We start from the raw sequence: 23,244 nt of genomic DNA on the forward strand, positions 1-23,244 counted from the left end.
ACAACAGTTCTTTTCCTCTCTCGTCGTTTAGAGTAAGTTAATTTGTATAAATGTAATAAAGCTTACCCCCTGGGGGAAGTAAATTCTAACACAATTGACACATTTAAAAAGAAATACGAGAAACATGTTGGGGTAAATTGACAAGCTATCCATACTTAAAATAAGCCAGCCATAAATATATTTTATGGGCATTGTATAATATTTTCTTCATATATATATATTGTTTCTAGTTTTTGTAATTGCATTTTTAATTGGGTTGCTGTATTTGAGAAAGATATGACATCCATATTGGTTATAGGCATCTTTTTCCTCAGATACCTCATTAGGCATTTTGCCTGTTGTGACTGCATTTGAATTTGTATACATTATTGTATTGCATGTTTATTTATGGCGTTATTATATTATATATGTATTTTATTGCATTATTTATTATAGTTATTGTTGCATTATTTATTATAGTTATTGTTGCATTATTTATTATAGTTATTGTTGCATTATTTATTATAGTTATTATTGCATCATATTATTTATTGAATGCAGTTTTTACCAGTCATTTTTATGTGAATAATTGTGGAACGCGTCAATTATCAAAGTTTCCATTATTTTCTATGAAGGAAGTCTGATTCAAATAATAAGTGATTCGGATCACAAGAATGGTGGTGATACGAATTAAGCTCGTTAACCAAAGTTTCACTGAATGTTGAAACAAAATAAAATGGTGTCCTCCCCTTCCCGAAGTATACACCACTTGTCTTCCATGGTTAGTTAATCATTGACTGTTCTTGTGTCAGGATACCTAATGTTTTTATGTACACTGATAAATTATCGAGTTTTTTATTAAATGGCTCATTAATCTTTTCTAAAACAAATATTTTACTTTATCAACAGCACAAAAAAATATATTTTTTCCCCACTGCAGTATGTTCATCCATGCAGCATTTATTCTGAGAAAAAAAAGGAAATATAGAGTAAAGGCTAAAATGATCACTTACAAAATTTCAGCTGAAGGATGAACCGTTCAAATGAGCTTGTACCGAACTGATGAAGTACATGCTTTCTGAATGCTATCACATCCTTAATAGTGAATTCATAAGTTTGCTGGAAACAACAAATACAGAAATTAAAATAGGCTTATTTTAAAAAAAATGTATGTTGCCATATATTTAATCATAATTTTCAACTTGATCTTAATTAGTGGTTTCAATGCTTTCTCTCAATTCATATCCTGAGCCAGACCTTTCACATTCAATTTCACTTTTCTTCTTCAACGGCAGAGTTCACTACAGGTCTCAGCTGCTCCAACAATCTCATTCCACTTTTGTCTATATTTTTTATTTTTTTATTTTTATTTGCAAAAACAAACACAAAATACATATAAAAGACAGAACAAAAGCACATAGAAAGAACAACACATGAACACAATAAATAGTCATATTGGACCCCAAGGGACATAACGTCCTTCCAGGCAGCCCTATGAATTAAATTATATTTTGCCGCCATTTTTTTTTTCTAAGTACCGTACGTTATGTTAATAAATGTTATGTAATAGTATATGAATATTTCCAAAATTTATGCACACTAAAAATTTGAATTGTGAGATCTGAAATTGTTGAATCACAATATTTCTTGTATAAATAATTAGTCTATGAAATAAATTTTCCTTTTCGTTTCACAAAACCTTCATATATACACATACATACTCACATGACTACGTACATGCTCATAGATACACATATACATATATATACACACACATATCCTTTTTATTTATTTTTATTTTCTTCTTATTTATTTTATTTTATTTTTGTATCATGACATCATAATAAATGTTTTTTTATTTCAGCTATGATTAAATTATTCCAATATTTCCCATTGATGTCACTATTTATATTGTATTTTATGAAAACAATCTTAAAATATATTTTCGTAATTTTGTACACTTTTTACGTACATGAAAGCATCATATTTATTGTTACAATTATGAGCTGTCGACTGAAATGAATTCATTATTTTTGGAGCAGTTAACAAGAAACATTTTTGAAAAAGGTGTTTATTTGTTTTTGGGACTTCAAATTCATGTTTGATTCTTGCCGAAGTTCTGTTTGTTTTCTTCTTTAACTAGTTATTGTTTTTGAACACAAAATTTATAAGTCTGTAAATGTATACCTGTCTAATATCCAGTGTATGGCAATTGATATTGTTATCGTACGTGTTACATGTTTGTATTATTAGTGTTCTTGCTTTGTTGTAAGTGTTATTTAATTTCGTAATATTGGTTAGGTAAGCCCCACCCGAGGCACATAATCCATAGGTTATAATTGAATAAATCCATGCATAAAAAATGTCCTTCAAAAAATCTCCATCTATTAAATATTTTAATTTATAAAGTAAAACTATATAAAATCGGATTTTATTAGTTAATTTATCACATTGCAAGTTCCATTTTAAATCGTCCTGTATAATAACTCCTAGGTATTCATATTGGTGCACTCTTTCTATTTCATGACAATTGCAGTTCTGTTGTGTTTGTTGTTGGCAAGTGTGAATTTTAATGGAGATCTCGAAATTGGAGTTTATGTTTCTTGTTTTAATGCATTGATACTGGGTTTTGTGTACGTTTAATTCGAGTTTGTTTTCGGTCATCCATTGATTAATATATCTGAGGTCTCTTTCTGTTTTTTCTATAAGGTTCTCAAAGTTGTCATCTTCCATGTAAAGAGCTGTATCATCAGCGAATGATACAAGTTTTCCATTTAGATTCAGCAAACAGAAGTCATTAATATAAATCAAAAATAATGTAGGGCCCAAAACTGATACCTGAGGGACACCCTTTTGAACCTGTAGGTATTCGCTTATTTGCTTATTGATGACGACTGCCTGTTGCCTTCTAGAATAATAAGTTTTTAACCATTCCAGAATACTTCCTCGAACACAAGCTTTATGCAACTTTTGTGTTAATATATTTAGATCAACATTATCAAATGCTTGTTTTAAATCCAGGTAGATTATCATAGAATATTTATTATTATTGTATCCTGTATTCATGTATTGACAAAGTTTGATTATTGCCATTTCTGTATTTTTCTTCTGTTGAAATCCATACTGATTTGGTGCAAAAAAATTATTATGATTTAGAAAATTTACAACTTGTTTGTTCATATGTTTCTCTATTACTTTAGAAAAAATCAGGAGAACTGAAATTGGTCTGTAATTATTCATATTATTAGGATCTCCTTTTTTGTAAATTGGGTAAACAAGGGAATATTTCATTTCATCATGGAAGTAACTTTCTTTGATTGACAAGTCAATTAGATGTTTTAATACTTCAATGTGATAGAATGAAATTATTTTTAGCATTTTCGATGTTAAGCCATCATAACCAATTGCTTTAAAATCATCTAAATCATTTATTAATTTTTTTAAAGTAGGTATATAAATATCTATAATTGCTATTGAGTTTACAATATTGTATATAATTTCATGTTGACGTGTGTATCCTATAGTATTGGTATTCAAGTTTCTATCAATGAATTCCTTATTAAAGTCATTTGCTAAATTTTTAGGATCATAATGGATTGGGAGTATTTGTTTTCTGTTATTTTTATTGAGTATAAAAGTATTTATACAATTCCAGTGTTTTCGTTTGTCTCTATTGCATTCAATAAATTTGTTTTTTAGATGTTCTTGTTTAGCTTTTTTTATTTGAAATTTTAACATTTCATCATAATTCTTATATTCATTTTTATATGCAAGTATGTTGGGATATTTCCTATATTTTTTATATAACTTTTCTTTAGTATTTATCTTTAGTATGAGATCTTTAGTAATCCACTCATCAATTACATTTACATTGCTGTGTTTTGGTCCAGAGGTTAGAATTGAATGAGATAATATCTGTAAACCGTTTATATTTTTGTTTGGTTTCTTTTTCTGAGAAAACATTTCCAAAGGATACATTTGATATGAATCTTTCAAATTTAGTATAATCAATTTTTGTTTTGGAGTATTCTTTATTATTTTTAATACTCTTTTGATCTTGAAAATCAATGTAACCAAGTATTGGATAGTGATCAGTAACGTGTGTTTTAAGTACAGAGAATTGTTGTAAAGTATTTTTATTTGATCTATAAAAAACATGATCAATGCAAGTACCTCCTTCATGTAATTCTCTGGTTACTGACTCCTGTAAAGCAATGAAGCCATTTACAGCCATTATGTCAAGATAATTTGATACCTCATTATTATTCTCTAATATATTAATGTTTAAATCCCCAGTGATTAACGTGCTTTTTTCTGTTTTTGAAATAAAGGCCTTCAACTCCTCATTGAACTGTGAAATAGTATATGAGTGAGATCTATATAGTAATAAAATATCAATATCACAATCTGGCAGGTTAATACATAAGCTTTCAGCAGTTATGAAATTGCAAGGGTTTTTGAGGCTTTTAATTGATTTATTAATATACATAATGACCCCCCCCCCTGATTTGTTATACGTTCTACAGTTAGAATATGTTTGATAATCATTCAAATGATCATAATTAACAATGTCATAATTGAATAATTCCTCTTCCTTTAACCATATTTCTGTTAGGCATATAATATCTATATGTTGTGGTAATGACCTCAAAAATACCAGAAAATTATCAAAATTGGATTTTAAACTTTGTATATTCAAGATGAGGATATTAATGTTCTTGCTGCTTTTTAAGGAATAATTAAAAAAATTATTTACTTCACATATTTCACTGGGGATCACCACTTTCAAAGTTCCGACAGCATCAAGGTCCTAGGCACCACTTTCACATTCAAACACTCAAGGTTTTAGCAGGGAACCACCATTTGGGGCGAAGAACTCTCCTATTATAGTGCCATACTAGGAGTAGTATGTCTAATACTAAGTCTTGTCAAAAGTTTATTTTATTGCAAGATCACAATCATGAATTTTAATGAACCATATAAAACAAGGCTTCCAATATAGAGTTGATTAGTGGCTACATCAGTGATTTCCAAATGGTGTTTATAGTACTTTTACTTGCAGCAAGACGTTGTGATAATAAAATTATATCTAAACTCATATAATTATGATAGTAATTCCCAACCAGTGTATCACAATACTTTAGGGGATGTTGTTAAAGTTCCTTAAGATTGGGCAGAGGTACCATAAGATGTTTAAAATGCTCATCTTTTCACACAAGGGTATTCCAAGCATAAAGTTTAGGAAATGGATCACTTTAATCTGGCTATGATCAGAAGTGAATTAGGATTCAAACTCGGATCTCCTGAGTTTGTGTAATAATCACTCAACTATCAGCAGGCATACCTTATCAATCCCTTTTTAGAACAAAAGTAGCTGACCACTTTCGAGTAGTGAGAACCGTTTATGCCAGTGGTTCCCAAATTGTCAATGTGATCAGCCACTGGGAGCATCATGAAAATGTCCAACTAAGTAGATCTACTAATTGAATGGTATTATATGCACAGTAAGGAAATAAGTAAATGTTTTATTACAAGTTTTTTGGAAATTCAAATTATTGTTTTTGAATTGACAAATTTAACAACACTTCAACTTTTAGGTAGGCTTATGTTCTGACTTGGAAAGCCATGGACAAAAATGTAACACAAAAAGGGCTGTGAATCAAAAAAGTTTAGGAGCCACTGCCCATCACTGGAGCACCCACACAGCAACTCTGACAGACATGCGTAAACTTGAGTAAGCATAATGCCAGTATTCTTGAAAGGAGATTTTAATCTCAGTGTCTACCAACACCTTGTGAGTATGAAATTGGACACAAGAATTGAGAACTCATGAGCGGGTGCTACAGCAACTCTTGAAAATACAAGGCTAAAGATTATTTCGGAGTGAAGCAATAAAATTTTTGAAATATAAGAATTTTTGACAAATATAAAAAAAGTAAATTCAGATTGACTAATATGAATGAGAATGTGACTTACTGTGCCCCAAGAAATAATATCAGAAGTTTTTGGGTCATCAATAACTTCCCACAATGTACGCAGGAAAAGTGGAAAATGACGATAAGATGGCTTATTAGTCATACTGTTCTGCACAGATTTTCTACATTTTAATACCTATATGAGAGAAAGATGAAAAAAACTTAGCAAGAGAACAGAATAGCAACAGATAAAACAATTATCAGGGGCCCTCAGATATAAATTTCAAAGTTGTATTCATACTTCACACTGTATTATTTCTGTGAATGCTTCTTTCCTTGCCTGTATCATTTGAATTATACAATTCTGTAAAATTATGTCCTGTGACCTTCTCTTAGGTTTGAAATATTGAAGTAGTTGACTTTTTTTTATGAAACATACAAAGCATAATGTTAAGTTTGCTTTAGGGGTCTTAGACATTATTTTTTCCCCCTTAATCCTTATAGTCTACTGTTCAGATCAGTCATTAATCTTTCGAACTGTAAGCACTTTCAATATCCACCATCAGAAGAATCATCATTTTGCATAGCTGATATAAGCTCAAATTTAAATAAGTATATTAATCATCTTTGTGAATGAGGTATTTAATTAAGATCCAATATCCCATTTAGTCCTCTCAGCAACATTGAAGAGATATCTCACCTCTTTAAAAGCCTCTTAGTTTAGTATTGACAAGCCCAGATATTTTGTTAAGTTTATTTCTCAATAAAACACTTTTCCCAATACCTCTTTAACCTTCTGAAAAGCAAAAGAAAGCCTACTTCACTAAAAAAGATATGACATTTTATAGAGGGTTCAGTGATTTCTACTAGGCTGCAAAAAGGGTGTTAAAGCAGGAGGCTGGGGCATACACAGAATCACCTTATGGAGGGAGCAGAAAGGAAGGATCTCTCCCAGAGTTTGAGTCACCAACCTTTAAAAAAGCATTTAAATAAACAAAAATCGATCAAAGTATTATATTAAGGTATTTTCTTTCAATATATTTTTTTCAAAAATATTAAAATATATTTTACATTTTTGATTATCTTGTGGGGGAGAGGCACAAGCTTCCTATGCTTCCCCACCTTCTGCATATGCCTCTGTTAAGAAATAACAAGACATATATTGCAACGTTGCTAACAAAATGGCAGAAGTCTCATTGATGGAGATGTGGATACTAGTGGTCCAGATACCACTACTAAACCATGCATGCATTTCATCCACATTCCTCTTCGAAACTTCTAACAAATTGGTGCATGTTGGAATGTGCATGTACGTGTTGTGAAGTTTGTTTCTATGCACTGCTTGCTATGTGTAGTGCCGCCACTCCCATCAGTTTTTCTAACTAAGAGTGAAGTTTAATGATGGAATAATTGTATCGTTGTAGGCCTGTTGCTCTCTGTGGAGAGACTTTTTAATGGGAAGATCAGCCCACATTTGCACCTCGAAGTGGTCAAGGTACCACTGTACCATATGCTTAAGACATTCTTGTCAGGACCATGGCCCCCACATCTTGGAGGATCCTCAGGCTGAAATCTTTGACGAGCCCCCCAAACCAAACTTTCCACACAGGCCCTTCTAGTGAATTTTTGGTGAAAAAATTATGATAACTGTCCCAGATGTAACTGAGAAAATGATGGTAATTGTCCCGGGCCCCAGGGCTGGAGCACAGTCAGCCTCATCCTTGTGGGGGAATAATGGTCAGGACAATACAATAAAAATATATTGAGTGGTAAAACTTTTTAAATGGGAAATGTCTAAGGCCGGGATAACACTTTAAAAGTTTTTATGAAAGATCTTTTACAAAAGCTGTAAAATCCAACCAATAAGAATATTGGATACATTGAAGCAAATGTAACCAATTGGCTTATTATTTGGTTTTAAGTTTTGTAAAAGATATTTTATCAAACTTTTATAGTGTAATGCTGGACTAACATGGAAAACAAAATCGGAGCAGGTTGGGGGAGGGGAAACATATTTGACTGAGAAAAGCTCAATTAACAAAATATTTGGGCTCACCATTGCTGAAATAAGAATCATTTGAGGTGAGATATATTGGCATTGCCAGAATACAAAGCACCAGGTTAAAACATATATCTTGAAAATGCCAAGGAGAAAGTTAAGCAAGAACTTTTTTTTTATACATCCACTGCACAAGTATTCTCAACACAAACCTTGAAATTGTCTTTTTTTTTTAACTTTACTCAATCATGCATACGCAATCATGATGTGTTATATAACTATGGGAAAAATGTCAGTGGGTTTGCACTTCATTACTCTGGGTTCTGAAGAGTTATTATTGATATACAGTGATACTTTGGTTTTCATTGATAATCCATCTGAAAAATCGATCTAATAATCCATCTGTTTTTGGCAAAATCCAAAAACAACCAAAACCGAGGCAATAATTTTCATATGAATCAATGTAAATCCAATTAATTTGTTCTAGACACTCCAAAACAATACCAAAAACAAATTTTATAGAGAATAAACATAGTGTTTAATACCAAAAAAAAAAAAAAATAAATAAAAAATAAATAAATATATATAAGAACTTTTAATAACATTTGTTTCTGCTATTCACTCTAGGAGTTTCTGAATAGTACAACAATCGCCACTGGCATTACCACACAACAAAAGAGTTTATTTTATTAGCCTCTTTTGTCAAGTTGTGTTTTGAAGCTGATAAAATATGTTAGATAAGTTAATATCCATATAAATGTTTAAATTAACTGTTTTTAAACAGCACAATTTACGCAATCTTTGAGCTCATCATTGCTGAAATAAGAGGAATATACCAAGGTGAGATGTCTTGGCATTGCCAAAATACAAAGTATGAGGTTAGAAAAGATATCTTAAAAATGCCATGGTGAAGGTTCAGAAAGGACCTTGTTTTATACATCTGCTGCAAGTATCCCCAACACATAGACTTCAAAATTCTGTTGTTTTTCTTTTAATTTTATTCAATCATCATATGTTACATAATGATGAAAGAAAAAATCTATCCCATGGATCTGAAGAGGCAATGTTTTCATTTAAACCAGAAATTTTTTGGCACTATACTCAATAATTCCATACCGTATAAAAGCTATTTCTGAAGCACTGTGTTTGAAATATTTTACAATGAAATTGGAAAAAACAACAACAATTGATAACTTATTCCTGAACACTAAATTATATGGTATTTTCAAATGATAGTATACAAATCTAATTTTTCATACATACCTCATTCATTTCTTGTTGCATTCTACATATAACTGTATTGTGAGTGAGAAATGTTTTACATCTCCTGCTTGGAGTTAGTTGCCCATTAATATTCCTTTCTTTGGAATAAGTCTTTGGATTTGTATCAAGAAAAATAACGTTTGGCTCTGAAATTATTTCTGAATCTTCGACATTTGCAGATGCAGCAGTCACACATTGTTTTTTTGGGGGTGGTATATTATCTAAATCTTCAAGGCAAGTTTTTGAGCACAAAATACTGTTACCATTTAAACTCATTGGACTATTTGTTCTTTTCTCTTTAGGTGACCTGGAATCTTCACAAACATCATTCGATGAAACAGCCTCATTGGAATTTGAGGATGCTACCTATATAAAGTACATTAAAAAAATTAAGTAGAAAATAAAATAAATAACTTGTATGAGAGAGAAATTTTATTGCATCTAAAACAGAATACTGAGGCGAGTCCAAAGCTTTAGATTATTTGCATGAGTAACATCTTGGTACATATGACTGAAGCAAATCACAAAGTTAAGTGCTAGAAAGAATATATACTGCAGTACAGTGCCAAACTCATGAATTGGGCATCGGTTCATCTCATACAAGATTTGAGAGACAATAATACAGTGGAAGCCACCCAAAAATATTTGTTTTGCCAAATGATGAATGTGTTTTTTTTATCCCAGCACAGCAATTAGGATGGTTAAAAAATATTAAGCTGTAACAAGAACTTCAGCAATCAAACAAGCTCAGGCACACCAGAAACCATGGATTTTAAGGTCACATATTTTCACACAGAGGTAGTGATTATTTATGCATGGACTCATCAGCATTTTCATCTTCATAGAAGAGCCGAGACAAATTCTTAGTTTCACAGGAAAACCATTTCAAAAGAAACCCTCAAACAAGTAATATCTTTTTTATCTGTATCCATTATTTTTTAATTAATAAAAATAGTTCTGGAGCATTTTGAACATATTTAGTACTGTCCAATACAGGCAAACTTTACATACATAATAATTTACATAAATACCCTACTATAATCAATTATTATAAAAATATATATCATTTATATCATCATAAATATATATACCAAAAAAAAATATATCATTGTAGAGGCATTTATCATTATATTGAATATCATTGTAGGGAGGTTTCACTGTATTTAGCACCTTATTGAGGGAAATCGGTCATTTAATTCGCATGGCAAAATTAATTATTGCATAGTGTTAAAAAAGTAAGATTTTTACTTGTGGTTGTATATCTCCATCAGAATCAAAAGCAATTTTTTGAAGCTCATCCAGAAAAGCATCAAAATCTGAACTGACTCTTTGCATTTCACCATCTTTGGGCATTGTTCTGCCTGGGATCGATTTCTAAAAAAAAAGTACATCATAAAAATATGTTGTGTCAGGTCCTGCATATTACACCTATGAAAACCATTAGGGGAAATGTAGTTATTATTTGTGATTTTTAAATATTTTGATTGATAAACTATTGACAAAGAACATGGATATTCACTAAGAGTTGTCTCAAGAGTTAATCATCTCTCAACTAAACTTTAATAAATTTAAATAAATAAATTTCATATATTTAAATAAATTTATTAATTTAAATACATAATATGTATTACCTAATTGTTTTGAGCAGTGTATAATGTTTAAGATATAAAAAAGTTCTTAAAATATTTCTAACAGCATTTCAAATCACTTTTTCAAAAAAAACACACACATGGCTCTTTTCTTCTATCTCTTTCATTAAGAGGGTGGTACACTAATTCTTCAGTGTAGAGACTTACTAGTCATATACTTATGTGGATGTTTCGGCTACATTTATGTTCACTTGTGTGGGAAGTATATACCCCTGGTAAAGAAAGATTTTGATAAAAACTGAGCCTGTTTAACCCTTTAACCAGCATAGCAGATATAACTGAGCCCCCATGTAAAATGGCATATCTTTTTTTATGAAGTAGCTTTCTTCTGAATTCTAACAAGTGCAAAGTAGGGGAATAGGGAAAATGTGTTCCATCGGGAAATAAGCGTTACAAAGCATCTGGGCTTGTCATTGCTGAAATAAAAGGCCTTTAACCCTTTAATTGACCAGCATTGAAATATTCAGAAGAAAAACATTTTGAGGGATTATATTGTTAAGCAAAATGGGGCACTCTGCTATTACATGACAAAAAAAATTATTGCCAATGCTTAAAAAAATGAGGGATGTTTCACTTCACAAAACACTGTATTTATATGGTTTACATAAATTTGAATAGCATAAAAATGTCATTTGTTGTTTGGCAACTTACTATTCTATCACTTGAAAAATGTACAGCAATATGTCTCCTCCACACATGGTAATTCACTTCAAAATGTTAACAATCGTTAATGAAGTAAATTCAACAATTTTAACAAGGATTGTCAACAAGTAGGAGAAGTGTACCTTTGAGCCATTCTGCTAATAATTGAACTTTATGAACAGCTCACAAGTGAAAATTTAATGTTTAGGAGTTGCTTAGAAGCATCAATGCCAAAACGAGTTCAAAATATATGATGCCTTTATTTGAAAAATGTAAGAAACTCATGTGGTGTTGCTTGAGAGCAACACGACAAATAAAGGGTTAAGATGACAAGATGTCTCATCAATGCCGGTGAGGAAGAGAGTACAAAATTAAAAAATCATGTAACATCCTTAAGAACATTAAAAGACATCTTTTCTACCTGGGTTACAATGCTTTTTTTTTTTTACAAAAGCTTGGCATGATGCACAAACACTTCACACAGTTATAAATGTAGGGTAATATTAAAGTAGGTTATGTAACAAATTTCAGGTCATTATAACAACTATAAAATTGGTGTTTCAATTTTTTCATGTATGATAGCTAGACAAGTCTTAGGACAGCACAAAAAATTTGGAATGTCAGTGAATCTATCAACATTGAAAAGGCTGATTAAGTCCTGGAAAAGTTAGAAAGGTTATTCAAGCAATTTTCTTGAAGAAAAAGTGATATGCTTGGCTTCTAAAAAATTTGGCTGACTGATTTTTGTTATAATTTGTCAAGCCTTGCATTTAAAGGGGTAGATAGCCCTAAGGGTTAAAGTGAAGATAGCCTTCATTGACGTAACTTTTTCCTCCCAACATTTTTTTCCAATTTTTGCAATAAAAATTTATCTCAGCTGATTTTGCATAATATTTAGTGGTTATACATATTGTATTTATCAAAATCATCTCTATCAAAACTATTAATGGTTATAATTAGTTGACAATCTTATTAAAGAAACTTTGTTAAATATAGTTCTCTAATAAGGGTTTTATAGTAAGTGTATAAAAGTTTCCCATAAATAAAATTTTTCATGTCCTTTTCTAAAATATCCTGTATATGACATGCTATAGCATATCAATGACATCACTGGCAGTAGATGTTGTTTTCAAGAATTGCCATTACATATCTTCCAAACTAAAATTGGAAAGCCAGCAAATAAAAGTATCCCTGAATATGTTTTTTTTTCTGTCCTGGGTCTCATTGCTGGGTGTGGTAAGACTTTTTTGAAAATAAGACTGCCTTGATTTTCGAACCTTGAAATTAGAAAAACACAGAAAACCAAAAACAGCTGAATCAGCTCAAAAAAATCCAAAACAGCTCATTATGCTGAATCAGGGAATAAACCTGGGCTTTTGAATTTATGTACAAATTCGTCTGCATCAGAAATTTTTCTTCATCTAACTTTATGTTACGAATGCATGTAATGAGTATATTGCAATTTATACACGATACATCTTTACATCAAAACTTTCACTGTTTATACCATCATGGCTATGCAATATTTTTCTTGAATAAATTTTTCTTTATCCCTAAAATAAAATAGAGGAAATAACTAACTTGACGAGTAATATGTTGTAAATAAATGTTCTTATCCCTTTGAAAGCAATGATGTTGGAATTCATAATCATATCTAACTCCATTCAAACATATGTGAGTCCAGTTTGATTTATGGAAGCCATCTGGAAGAATAAATAAGTAACTGAATAAACAAAAATACAAATGATTACACAAAAAATTATTTACATTATGAAACATGGTACATTTTTTCCTATCAATGGAATTTTTATTTGGTCATTGATCATCATTGATCATTTGATCATTTTTGTCGCACCATGGTCATTTTCTGCACATTTTCTGAGGGCTAATTAGACCGGGACCTACAATTTATTGCCGATTCCGAACGGCAGGCTTGTTTTTCATACTCATCGAGAGGTTGGTGCGCTAACCCCTCGATGGGGGACTCCCTACGGTAGAATTTTTTGCTGCGGTCAAGTCGCCGTTTTTTGTTGTACCCCTGTGTCAGGAAAGTTTTCTGACAAGGACGAACTGGGTATCGAACTCGCGACACCTCTAAACATCCTTTGGTACTTTAGGCGAGCATCTTATTGACCAGGCTACCGCGCCCCATTTTTATTTGGAACAAATAAACATAACTACTGGGTGTGTGTAAAAGTAAAGTATTCCCATACACTTTTTTTCATTACTGAAGAAAAGCTCATAGAGTACAATAATCTTCAACGTGTAATACACAATTAAACATTAAAACAACATATGAATTCCTTTGTGCAGATTATATACAGTGGTTTTTATCTGCAGCTTTTTTTTCATTTGAAAGGTGCAAAAAAAATTTTTTTTTCAATAACTTTATGCACAATATCGCATGTACATGTAAGTGGAAGAATCACTTCAAAAAAAGAAAAGAAACCTGATCACAATAACCACTTTCATTTTCGAAGTTTTCAGTATTTATGTTAAAATTTACACATGTAGATTATACCGTACATTGTACTGCCGATTATGTAATGACATTTTCTTCTGGAGTTGTGAAAATTACATGCACAGATTATATACAGGAAATTACAGTATAAACATTAGGTCAACCTCCAGAAAAGTAGACATGGTCTATTGATTAAAACTGACTGTAATGTTTTAAGCAGCAAAGTTTGGAAGCCTACAACAAATAAAACTCAGCAGAAAAGTAAAAGAAAAGAAAAAAAAAACAATTACAAAGTTTTACATATATGAAGAATCACCATACAGAAACACATAATAACCCATCGGACATCAGTAAGTGTTACATTTCCAACTACATTCATTGACAGTGTAGTTGCATGGCATTGCTCATAAAAACTGTTATTTGTGTGTACTTATGAGATACACTGAAGAGCCAAAAAAAAACTGGTACACCTGCCTAATATCGTGTAGGGCCCCCACGAGCCCGCAGAAGTGCCACAACATGACGTGGCATGGACTCGACTAATGTCTGAAGTAGTGCTGGAGGTAATTGACACCATGAATCCTGCAGGGCTGTCCATAAAACCGTAGGAGTAAGAGGGGGTGGAGATCTCTTCTGAACAGCACGTTGCAAGGCATCCCAGATATGTTCAATAATGTTCATGTCTAGGGATTTTGGTGGCCAGCGGAAGTGTCTAAAGTCAGAAGACGGTTCCTGGAGCCACTTTGTAGCAATTCTGGACGTGTGGGGTGTCACATTCTCCTGCTGAAATTGTCCAAGTCCGTCGGAATGCACAATGGACATGAATGGGTGCAGGCGATCAGACAGGATGCTTACGTACCTGTCACCTGTCAGAGTCGTATCTAGACGTATCAGGGGTCCCATATCACGCCAACTGCACACGCCCCATACCATCACAGAGCCTCCATCAGCTTGAGCAGTCCCCCGTGGACATGTAGGGTCCATAAATTCATGAGGTTGTCTCCTTACCCGTACACGTCCATCAGCTCGAAGCAATTGGAACCGAGACTCGTCAGACCAGGCAACGTGTTTCCAGTCCTCAACAGTCCAATATCGGTGTTGTCGAGCCCAGGTGAGGCGTAAAGCTTTGTGTCGTGCAGTCATCAAGGGTACATGAGTGGGCCTTCGGCTCCGAAAGCCCATATCGATGATGTTTCGTTGAATGGTTCGCACGCTGACACTTGTTGATGGCCCAGCATTTTGTTTTTATCTGCAGCAATTTGCAGAAGGGTTGCACGTCTGTCACGTTTAATGATTCTCGTCAGTCCCGTTCTTGCATGATCTTTCTCCGCCGCAGCGATGTCATAGATTTAATTTTTTACCGGATTCCCGATAATCACGGTACACTCGTGAAATGGTCGTACGTGAAAATCCGAATTTCATCGATACCTCGGAGATGCTATGTCCCATCTCTCGTGCGCGACTATAACACCACGTTCACACTCACTTAAATCTTGATAACCTGCCATTGTAGCAGTAACTGATCTAACAACTATGACAGACACTTGCTGTGTTATATAGGCATTGCCGACCGCAGCGCTGTACTCTGATTGGTTCCATATCTCTTTATTTGCATACGCATACCTGTACCAGTTTTTTTCGCTCTTCAGTTTAAATATTTTCCACATGAGAAACAAATTATTACAGATACATTAAATAAATATAAAAACTGTAACAAATGATGTATCATGATGATTGATCACTTGCATTAAACAATGAATTAAAGCTCAGCAATCTACTGTCGATTATGCTCTTCGTATCAAAAAGTTATTTCATTATCAACACACACAAAAAACAGTTTTAATTCAGATACATAGTACCTCTGATAGTTACTCAATGTAATGTATTACATATCTACTACTACACACAACACCAACTCTGACTATATCGTTATATTGCAATTTACTGCCATTAATGAGATGGATTGAAAATGAATTTACTGTCTATCAATGGTTGCCTCAAGCTTGTTAGGGAAAATATCTTATCTACAGTATATCCTCCCTCCGGTTTGAACCTGGGACTGCAAAAGCAACCTTCACAGTGGTAGAAGAGCATATTACCACTATGCCATTCGAGCGTATTATATATCTATCACAATAGTAAGTTATAAGAGAAAATTTGTTAGGCCTTACACAAGTTAAGCATACGCACAAAACTTGCCATGTTCTTATGCTTGAAATGTGCAGCCAGAGTCTCTTTGAAAGCAGAATGAGTTGCAATAAGAAAAGCGTCACCTTCCTGAAGAAGAAAAAAAGGTAAAATTGTCTAAAAGTTTATTACAATACAAATTCTGTTTTGTCATAGAGGACAAAAGTAAAGTTGTTCACAATTTATAGCTGTATAATTAATAATCTGATCACTTGAAGCACGAGAATTCTTAATAAAGAAGCTATGCATTGCCACATTCATTTCAATCTAACTCACATCTTATTTTGCAGTTGCAGAAATGTCCCCCCCCCTCCCCAGTATTTTTACTCAGTCTAAAGGCTTCTTTACACACATGCAAGAACATACATGTATTGGCATCTTTCTAAGTGAAATGATCCAGTTTTTTGAGAGTTTTACTAAAATTCTTCAAACACAAATCTTGATAACTTCTGCTACTCATATAGTAGCCTTTTACAGCATGAATTTCTTTTTTTATACATAAAGCCGAGACTGAACTAGAGAGAGGCAAAGGGAGGCAACTGCCTCAGGCAGCTAACTAGGGGCTAGGTAAATTAAAAGAAAAAAAAAATCAATATAAAATCATTGAATTTTGCAGGGAAGGGTGACAAAAATGTGTTTACATTTTTGTCACCCTTCCTCCCTTTGTTTGCACCTCCCTCCCAAAAAAAAGTCCTAGTCACGATCCTGCATAAAGCCTTACTTATGGGTAAATAAAATTTAGTTTAAGTGAAAAAAACATAAAACATACATTAAAGCACACAAATACATTCAAAACTTAGATGTCTAGCTTAACATGATGCAGTGATGTGTAGAAAATAGTTTTCCGTTATTTTTTTTATAAAATGAATCTCACATAGATATTAAAACAAATGAGCTCGTACTCACTGCATTCCATGAAATCAAATGATTATTGTATGGATCATTGACCAACTTCCACAGAATTTGAACAAATGGTCTAACAGAGATATTTTGCTCATAATTTAGTGCAATAGCCTCATTTGCTTCCTGCTTTTCACCCTTACAAGAAAAAGCATGTTTCATTAGTTATATGTCAACATTAAAAATAAATAAATAAATAAATATATATATATAAATGCTGGAGGTAAAATGAACATCACTCTAATCATTCATCTTAGGAAATTATAAAACTCAAAGTTGTAATATGAGAGTTTTCAACAACTATATTCCATTTAATGGACAAAAAAAATTAACTAAATGGAATAGTTGTTGACATATGCCAACAGGACAATTCGCTGCCATATTACTTCCTTGAAGAGTTGTGAGCTGTGTTGCAGAATATAGCATCCAATAACATGAGCTCCAGTCAAAAAAAAGAGTCAATAGTGGTCAGCTGAAGTTGGTTTTCTGTGTTTTCCAATTTTGAGGCATGAATGCAAACTGATCTCCTATTTAAAAAAATCTCTCAGAGAACAAACAGGCCAATGTTCAAAATCCATGCAGAAATGAAACTTGCAAAATAATCTGTTGTGTTGTTGCTTCCGAATTCAGAGGACATAGTGCATCACTCATTGAACACTCGCAAAACATTTCTCAGAAACAAATTTCATTTTGGGTATGCGACCAATGTCGCATCACAGGTTTTTACTAAAGTAAAAAATATCTATCCTTGGGTCCCAAGGATACAGCCCTATCAGCCTTTCCATGTGGGCAGAAGGATGGTTGTGTCTCATTCCCCATTCTTCCCACTTGAAAAAGGGGAAAAAACCTATAACTTGACTGAATAAAAAAATATTTCTTCAACCTCACCCTATTGTTGCTAACAGTGAACGTGCAGTATTTCCAAACAAACTAGGGTGAGTTAACTTGTCCTTTTTAGGTATGTGGATAAAATCTGAATGAAACACATTTTGAACAGTTCACATTACAGTAAATAATGTGCAAATCTGATGGCAAAATTATTGAATAGCAATTGATGCAACTTGTGGAACTTACTCTTCTTTTAATAAGATGTAGGAGATTTGGCTCGCCTTTTCTAAAAAGTGGATGGCAGAATTCAAAAATTAATTTCTGTGTAGGATCATATGAACTAACCTTTCGAAAGCCATCTAAAAATAAATTCAGAGAGAAAAAAATGTTATAGCAACGCGTTATTAGTAACATCAAAAATTTTTCAAATAATTACTACAAAGAAAAAATATATGAAAAATTATGTTCAAGAACTAATGAAACTTGATTTTACACACTTCTGGATTGAAGAAAATGTTTGAAGAAAACTCTTTTGTGTGTTTTAACTTGATAATTCTCAATATCAATACAGATTTCAATCTGATACTTTAGCCAATTAATTCAAGTATATAGTGTACATAAAATGTACAAGAAAAAACTCATTCAAAATATGAAATCTTCGGTTAAGGCCTAAAAAGGTCAGAGTCAACACCATCGTAAGACCACAAACTGTTTAATATACAGTAATCTCTCACTTATAAGACAATTTTCTGCACTCCCAATCAAAGATATAGGTAAATAATGCTATTCACTTATAGACCTCTCTCAATTATGTCTTGCTTTTTTTTGTCTTGTTCTCTTGCACCGATGCATACGTGAGATCACTGTGTATTTGTTTTTTATACTGTTTCTATTTTCATTCCACATACACTACTAAACCAGACATACACCATGTTTATATTCTGCTGTGGAACTTCTAACAAATTGGCACATGTTGGAATGTGTGTATCTGTGTTGTGAACCTAACATAAAGTTTGTTTCTGTGTAATGCTTGCCATGTGTAGTGCCATCAATTTTTATATTCTACATACACTTTTGTATGCATAAAATTTACACATTCTGCATAGAGTTGTACTGTAAAACTCCAATTTATAAGTATTATTCTCATATCAGTTCCCTCATTAATACTATTGGGATGTGGAACGAGCTAAAGAGAGATCTCCTGCATTTTACATTACAGTCACTTCCCTAATAATAAACAGATTCCATTTTCAGCATCTTCTGTAATTCAAAATCGGGCAAAAAGGAAGGTTGCTAATTTAGAAACAGAAACAAGACAGTCACATTCAAACAGAGCTAAGCTAAGAAAAAATAATATTAAACAAAATTATAATTTACACTTCTGATTTTACCTTTCGTGATCATATTAACAACATTTGTAGTAATTCATATCGCAAACTCGGTTGGCTTAAAAGAATAACTAAAGATTTCACTAGAGATGTGAGGTGAGAATATTCTCCTGGATGTAAAAATTGGAAAATAATGGAGAATATTCATTTTTCTTTTAAATAATTTAAATTTTTTTACTAATTTTGTTTATATTGTGAAATATAAATCAATTTTCATTGCTTGAAACATTTACAATAAAACAATTTTTGGTATAATCACTCCCCAATGACAACTTTTTAGTTCAAGAATATTTTCAGAATATTCTCCAGGTCATGATCAGAGGTTTTAAAAGTTTGGTTATAAAGATTTTAGAAACCATTAAATTAAAACATTAAAAATTATTTTAAAATTAGATAAATTTTCAGAAATAAGTTCACAACAAAAGAAATTAAATCAAATTTTATTAATAAAGGAAGCTATTTTTATACATAATCATCTTCATTCTCAGAAGATACAGAACTGTTGTTTTTCAATGCACATACACTTAAATTCTGTATAGACTTTTTCTACAGACTACTAGACACTTTTCTTTAAAAGTTGTGCCATTTAGCCCTGTTGGTTTAATTTTCTTGCTCTCAAACTTTAATACTGTAGTCTAAAACTATGTATGTCTAAAACTTCAATATACCCATTTTCTTGATGGGAAGAGAGACAGGGACAGAATATTCTTGAGAATATTCTCTCAAAGGAAAACTATTATAAATTACTAGAGAATATTCTTATCAAAAATAATAATTATTATACAAAAATAGTAATTATTATTCTCAAGTTATTTATCGAGATTATTTATTATAATACATGTTATTACATATATTCTTGATAATACTCGCTGGAAAGATTTCAGTAAGTGAATAATATTCGAGATTATTCTCTGGAAAGATATTATTAATAACTTCAGTATAATACGATCAAAACTTGAATATCCATCTGTTGTTTGGAATCCTCATTACAATAATGCTATTGATGATATTGAAATTATACAAAACTCATTTATGCGATATTTGTATTTTAAGAAATTTAGAGCATATGACATTACAATTTCAACAACTTTTCTCCAACAAATTTTTTTTAATTACCAGTTTTAAAGAGAAATTTTTTTGAAATTTTTCTGGAGGTTAGTTAATGGTAATATCGATTGTTCTTTTCTGTTATCAAAAATAGGATTCTTGGTCACACGGTACAACACAAGGTCAAATAAATTATTTCATGTAGCTCACTTTAGGACATTGACTGGTCTGTCTTGTGCTGTAAACAGATTTTGTGTTTTGTGCAATAGTTTACCTGACGAATTTGATATATTTGCAACACCTATTGATAAATTCCAAGAGCTTCTTTCCTCCGATTGATGAGCGATTTTTTTCTTCTTTAAATGATGATTTCTTGTATTTGACTGTTAAATATTTTGTTTTTCTTTGTTTATTTATTTTTAATTCTATTTTTAATCGTCGTGGGTTTTTATTTATTTATTTTCATTTTTAATTGATCCGGTGATTTTATACAGGCCTTTATTTTACTTATTTGGTATTGACTAGTGTTTGTTTCTATTTTATGTATTTTATATCTGTGTATTGCATTCTATTGTTTGATTTTATTATATTTACAATGTTTAGGTCATACCTTGCTGTAATTGGATTGTTTTCTGTAGCGTGGTATTAAATAAAAATCATTTTATGAATGTTGCTGCTTTGATTACGGCTTGCTCCTCATAAGTTTAGGTACGCAAACATGAATTTTTAGGGCTCTTTTTCATATAACGTTATTTCAGCGATTGTATGAGAGTATTATTATACAAGGTGATTACTTAATTCCCCTGCCGCATTTTACCAGTGAATTGTTGATCCTAGAGACATACTTTCAATTAGAAAAAGTATCCAAATAATGTGTAGATAGGTCATTCATGTTCATGAGGTTGTATAGTTATTATAATTAAAAAATTATTTTTTATATGAACACCATCTTCACAAACCCAATTAGGAAGTTCCTGCCTAATTGGTCGGATTAGCAGAATTGATGATGTAGAGACTAAGGAGTTATCAGCGATTGATGCTGCCGAGGTAGTAGATGCTGTTTTTGTTGAGATCGAGATATTTGATAGACTTGTGTTGGTGACACCTGATGAAGCTGCGACTGGTGTAATTATTGATGTCGATGTTGTTGTTGCAGTCGTTAATGTCGGCATCGATGAAGCTGAAGTTATTGAAGGTACACTATTATTTCCTGAGTTTTTGCATTTGAAACAATACCACAAACTTTCATCTCGTTTGAGTTTTCGGAACGATCTTTTACTTAGTCCACCACAGTAAAAATTAAATATGTTCTTGCATACGACACATGTTAATCCATCATCCATTGTTAAAATATCTTCAGAGCACAACTTACATTTAGACATATTGAAGGCTGGCTGATTACAGCTACATAGCTCGTGATTAGATAATTAATGTTGGATTTAACTAAAATAAATATTGCACACTAAAAGGATTAGTAACGAACCATGCGAATTAAATATGCTGTAAATTATATATATTATATATATATATATTATGAGAATTGAACCTAACGCAAAAAAAAAAAGTTGACCTTTCTGTTCACTTTTTTTAGAGGAGCATAAACAAACACGTGCAAACACCCCAACTTCTGTTGCCAATGGGTTTCTAATTGGGTTTTTTAGGACAGGGTTGCCAGTGTAAAAAGTTAATTCTTTTTTTTATTTTGATTTACAACCCCTTGCAATATGAATGATGTATCTGAGTTCTACATGTTATTTAGATAATTTTTCTAACTGGAAATATGCCTCTACAATCAAAGGGTTCTCAGTAAAATGCGGCAAGAGAGATAAAATAATCAGCCTATGCAATTATTGCATAACTGCTACCAAAAACAATTCTAGGTTTCAGGTAATACAGAAAGGGGGAAAAATGATGGAAAGGGACGCTTTTGGTAGCCCTAAAAATTTGTGGGCCCTTAGCATATCCCCACTCAAGGAACAGGCATTGGTTTTTATGGCTTAAAAAAAAAGAGAAAACTATTCATTCAAGACTGGAAAATATGATTATTTCCCCCCCCCCCCCTAAAAATATGTTCATAATATGCAAGGGAATATTCAACCTGGGAATATTTCATTGAATCAAACTGTATTTTTATTTATTTCTTTTTCAATCACCTTCATGACTTGATGAATTTCAGTAATAGCCAGAGCTAAATCTTACTGAGCCCACAACTCCACAGTTTTCTATGTGTAAGTGTGTATTCTTCAGCTTCTAATTCTATCACAAGTCTTCATTATAAAATTATTCCTAACCAGCTTCAATGAGCTAGACAATATAATCATTTTCCGCTTTTAAGTTCAATGCTTTCACTACATCTACAAGTTTTTCACTTTAATGCCGTTAAATTCAATCTACAACTCAAGGCCTTCAGAACATACACAGATCTTTATACAGAAATCAGTGTTCGACAAATCTATCTGCAAGCATAAATACAAAAATAAATACAAAAAGTATTACCACAGATAAATGTACGAGTATTACACATCATACTTACAGAAATTGAGCTGGCGCACAAAACTGGAGAAATTAGAATGCTTAAAATATTCAGGCAGTATTTCAATGGCAAATTTCTTTTCATTTTTGATGATCACAGAACTGTGTTTCTGAAGATATCGTATTAAAAAAAATTAAAGTAATCAAACACCTAGGAAAATTTACTGTGTGTGTGTACAAAAAAGAAAATTTGAATAAACACATACAAAGAAATAGCTTGTAGTATTCATAGTTTTTCTTTATTTTTAATTATTTGGGTAATGTTTGGTTAATTCAAAATAAACACTAAAATTATGAAAATTTTAGTTATAATCAAAATAAAATCATAATAAAAAAAATTGTGACAATAAGAAAACAAATAAACTCATTTCTCAGCTGCGAAAATGAATATTTTTCCTTAGAATTATCACTGATTGTAAAGTGAACGGAAATAAATAATTTAGCTTCTGTTCTT

At 31.9% G+C, this 23,244-nt stretch overlaps 2 protein-coding genes across 2 annotated transcripts in view; one reads left to right on the forward strand and one right to left on the reverse strand.

The window, feature by feature from the left end:
* LOC149068661 (uncharacterized) overlaps window positions 1-2,779 on the forward strand; it is a 107,001-nt gene extending 104,222 nt beyond the window's left edge. Inside the window, exon 9 of the mRNA XM_089250441.1 lies at window positions 2,689-2,779. Coding sequence (XP_089106567.1) covers window positions 2,689-2,716 — 28 coding nt within the window. The 3' untranslated portion in view covers window positions 2,717-2,779. The remainder of the gene's footprint in view (window positions 1-2,688) is intronic.
* LOC149068665 (uncharacterized) overlaps window positions 1-23,244 on the reverse strand; it is a 63,025-nt gene that overhangs the window by 21,446 nt on the left and 18,335 nt on the right. Inside the window, exons 5-13 of the mRNA XM_089250430.1 lie at window positions 22,792-22,900; window positions 18,070-18,182; window positions 17,002-17,133; window positions 16,080-16,185; window positions 13,029-13,150; window positions 10,405-10,530; window positions 9,157-9,522; window positions 5,956-6,090; window positions 993-1,098 (exon numbers count right to left, since the gene is read on the reverse strand). Of these exons, the coding sequence (XP_089106556.1) occupies window positions 993-1,098; window positions 5,956-6,090; window positions 9,157-9,522; window positions 10,405-10,530; window positions 13,029-13,150; window positions 16,080-16,185; window positions 17,002-17,133; window positions 18,070-18,182; window positions 22,792-22,900 (1,315 nt within the window). The remainder of the gene's footprint in view (window positions 1-992; window positions 1,099-5,955; window positions 6,091-9,156; window positions 9,523-10,404; window positions 10,531-13,028; window positions 13,151-16,079; window positions 16,186-17,001; window positions 17,134-18,069; window positions 18,183-22,791; window positions 22,901-23,244) is intronic.

This window comes from Pholcus phalangioides, unplaced genomic scaffold (assembly GCF_987345545.1).
Source record: "Pholcus phalangioides strain wild (caught in Gottingen) unplaced genomic scaffold, Ppha-v1.0 ptg000024l_1, whole genome shotgun sequence".
Taxonomy (NCBI): domain Eukaryota; kingdom Metazoa; phylum Arthropoda; class Arachnida; order Araneae; family Pholcidae; genus Pholcus; species Pholcus phalangioides.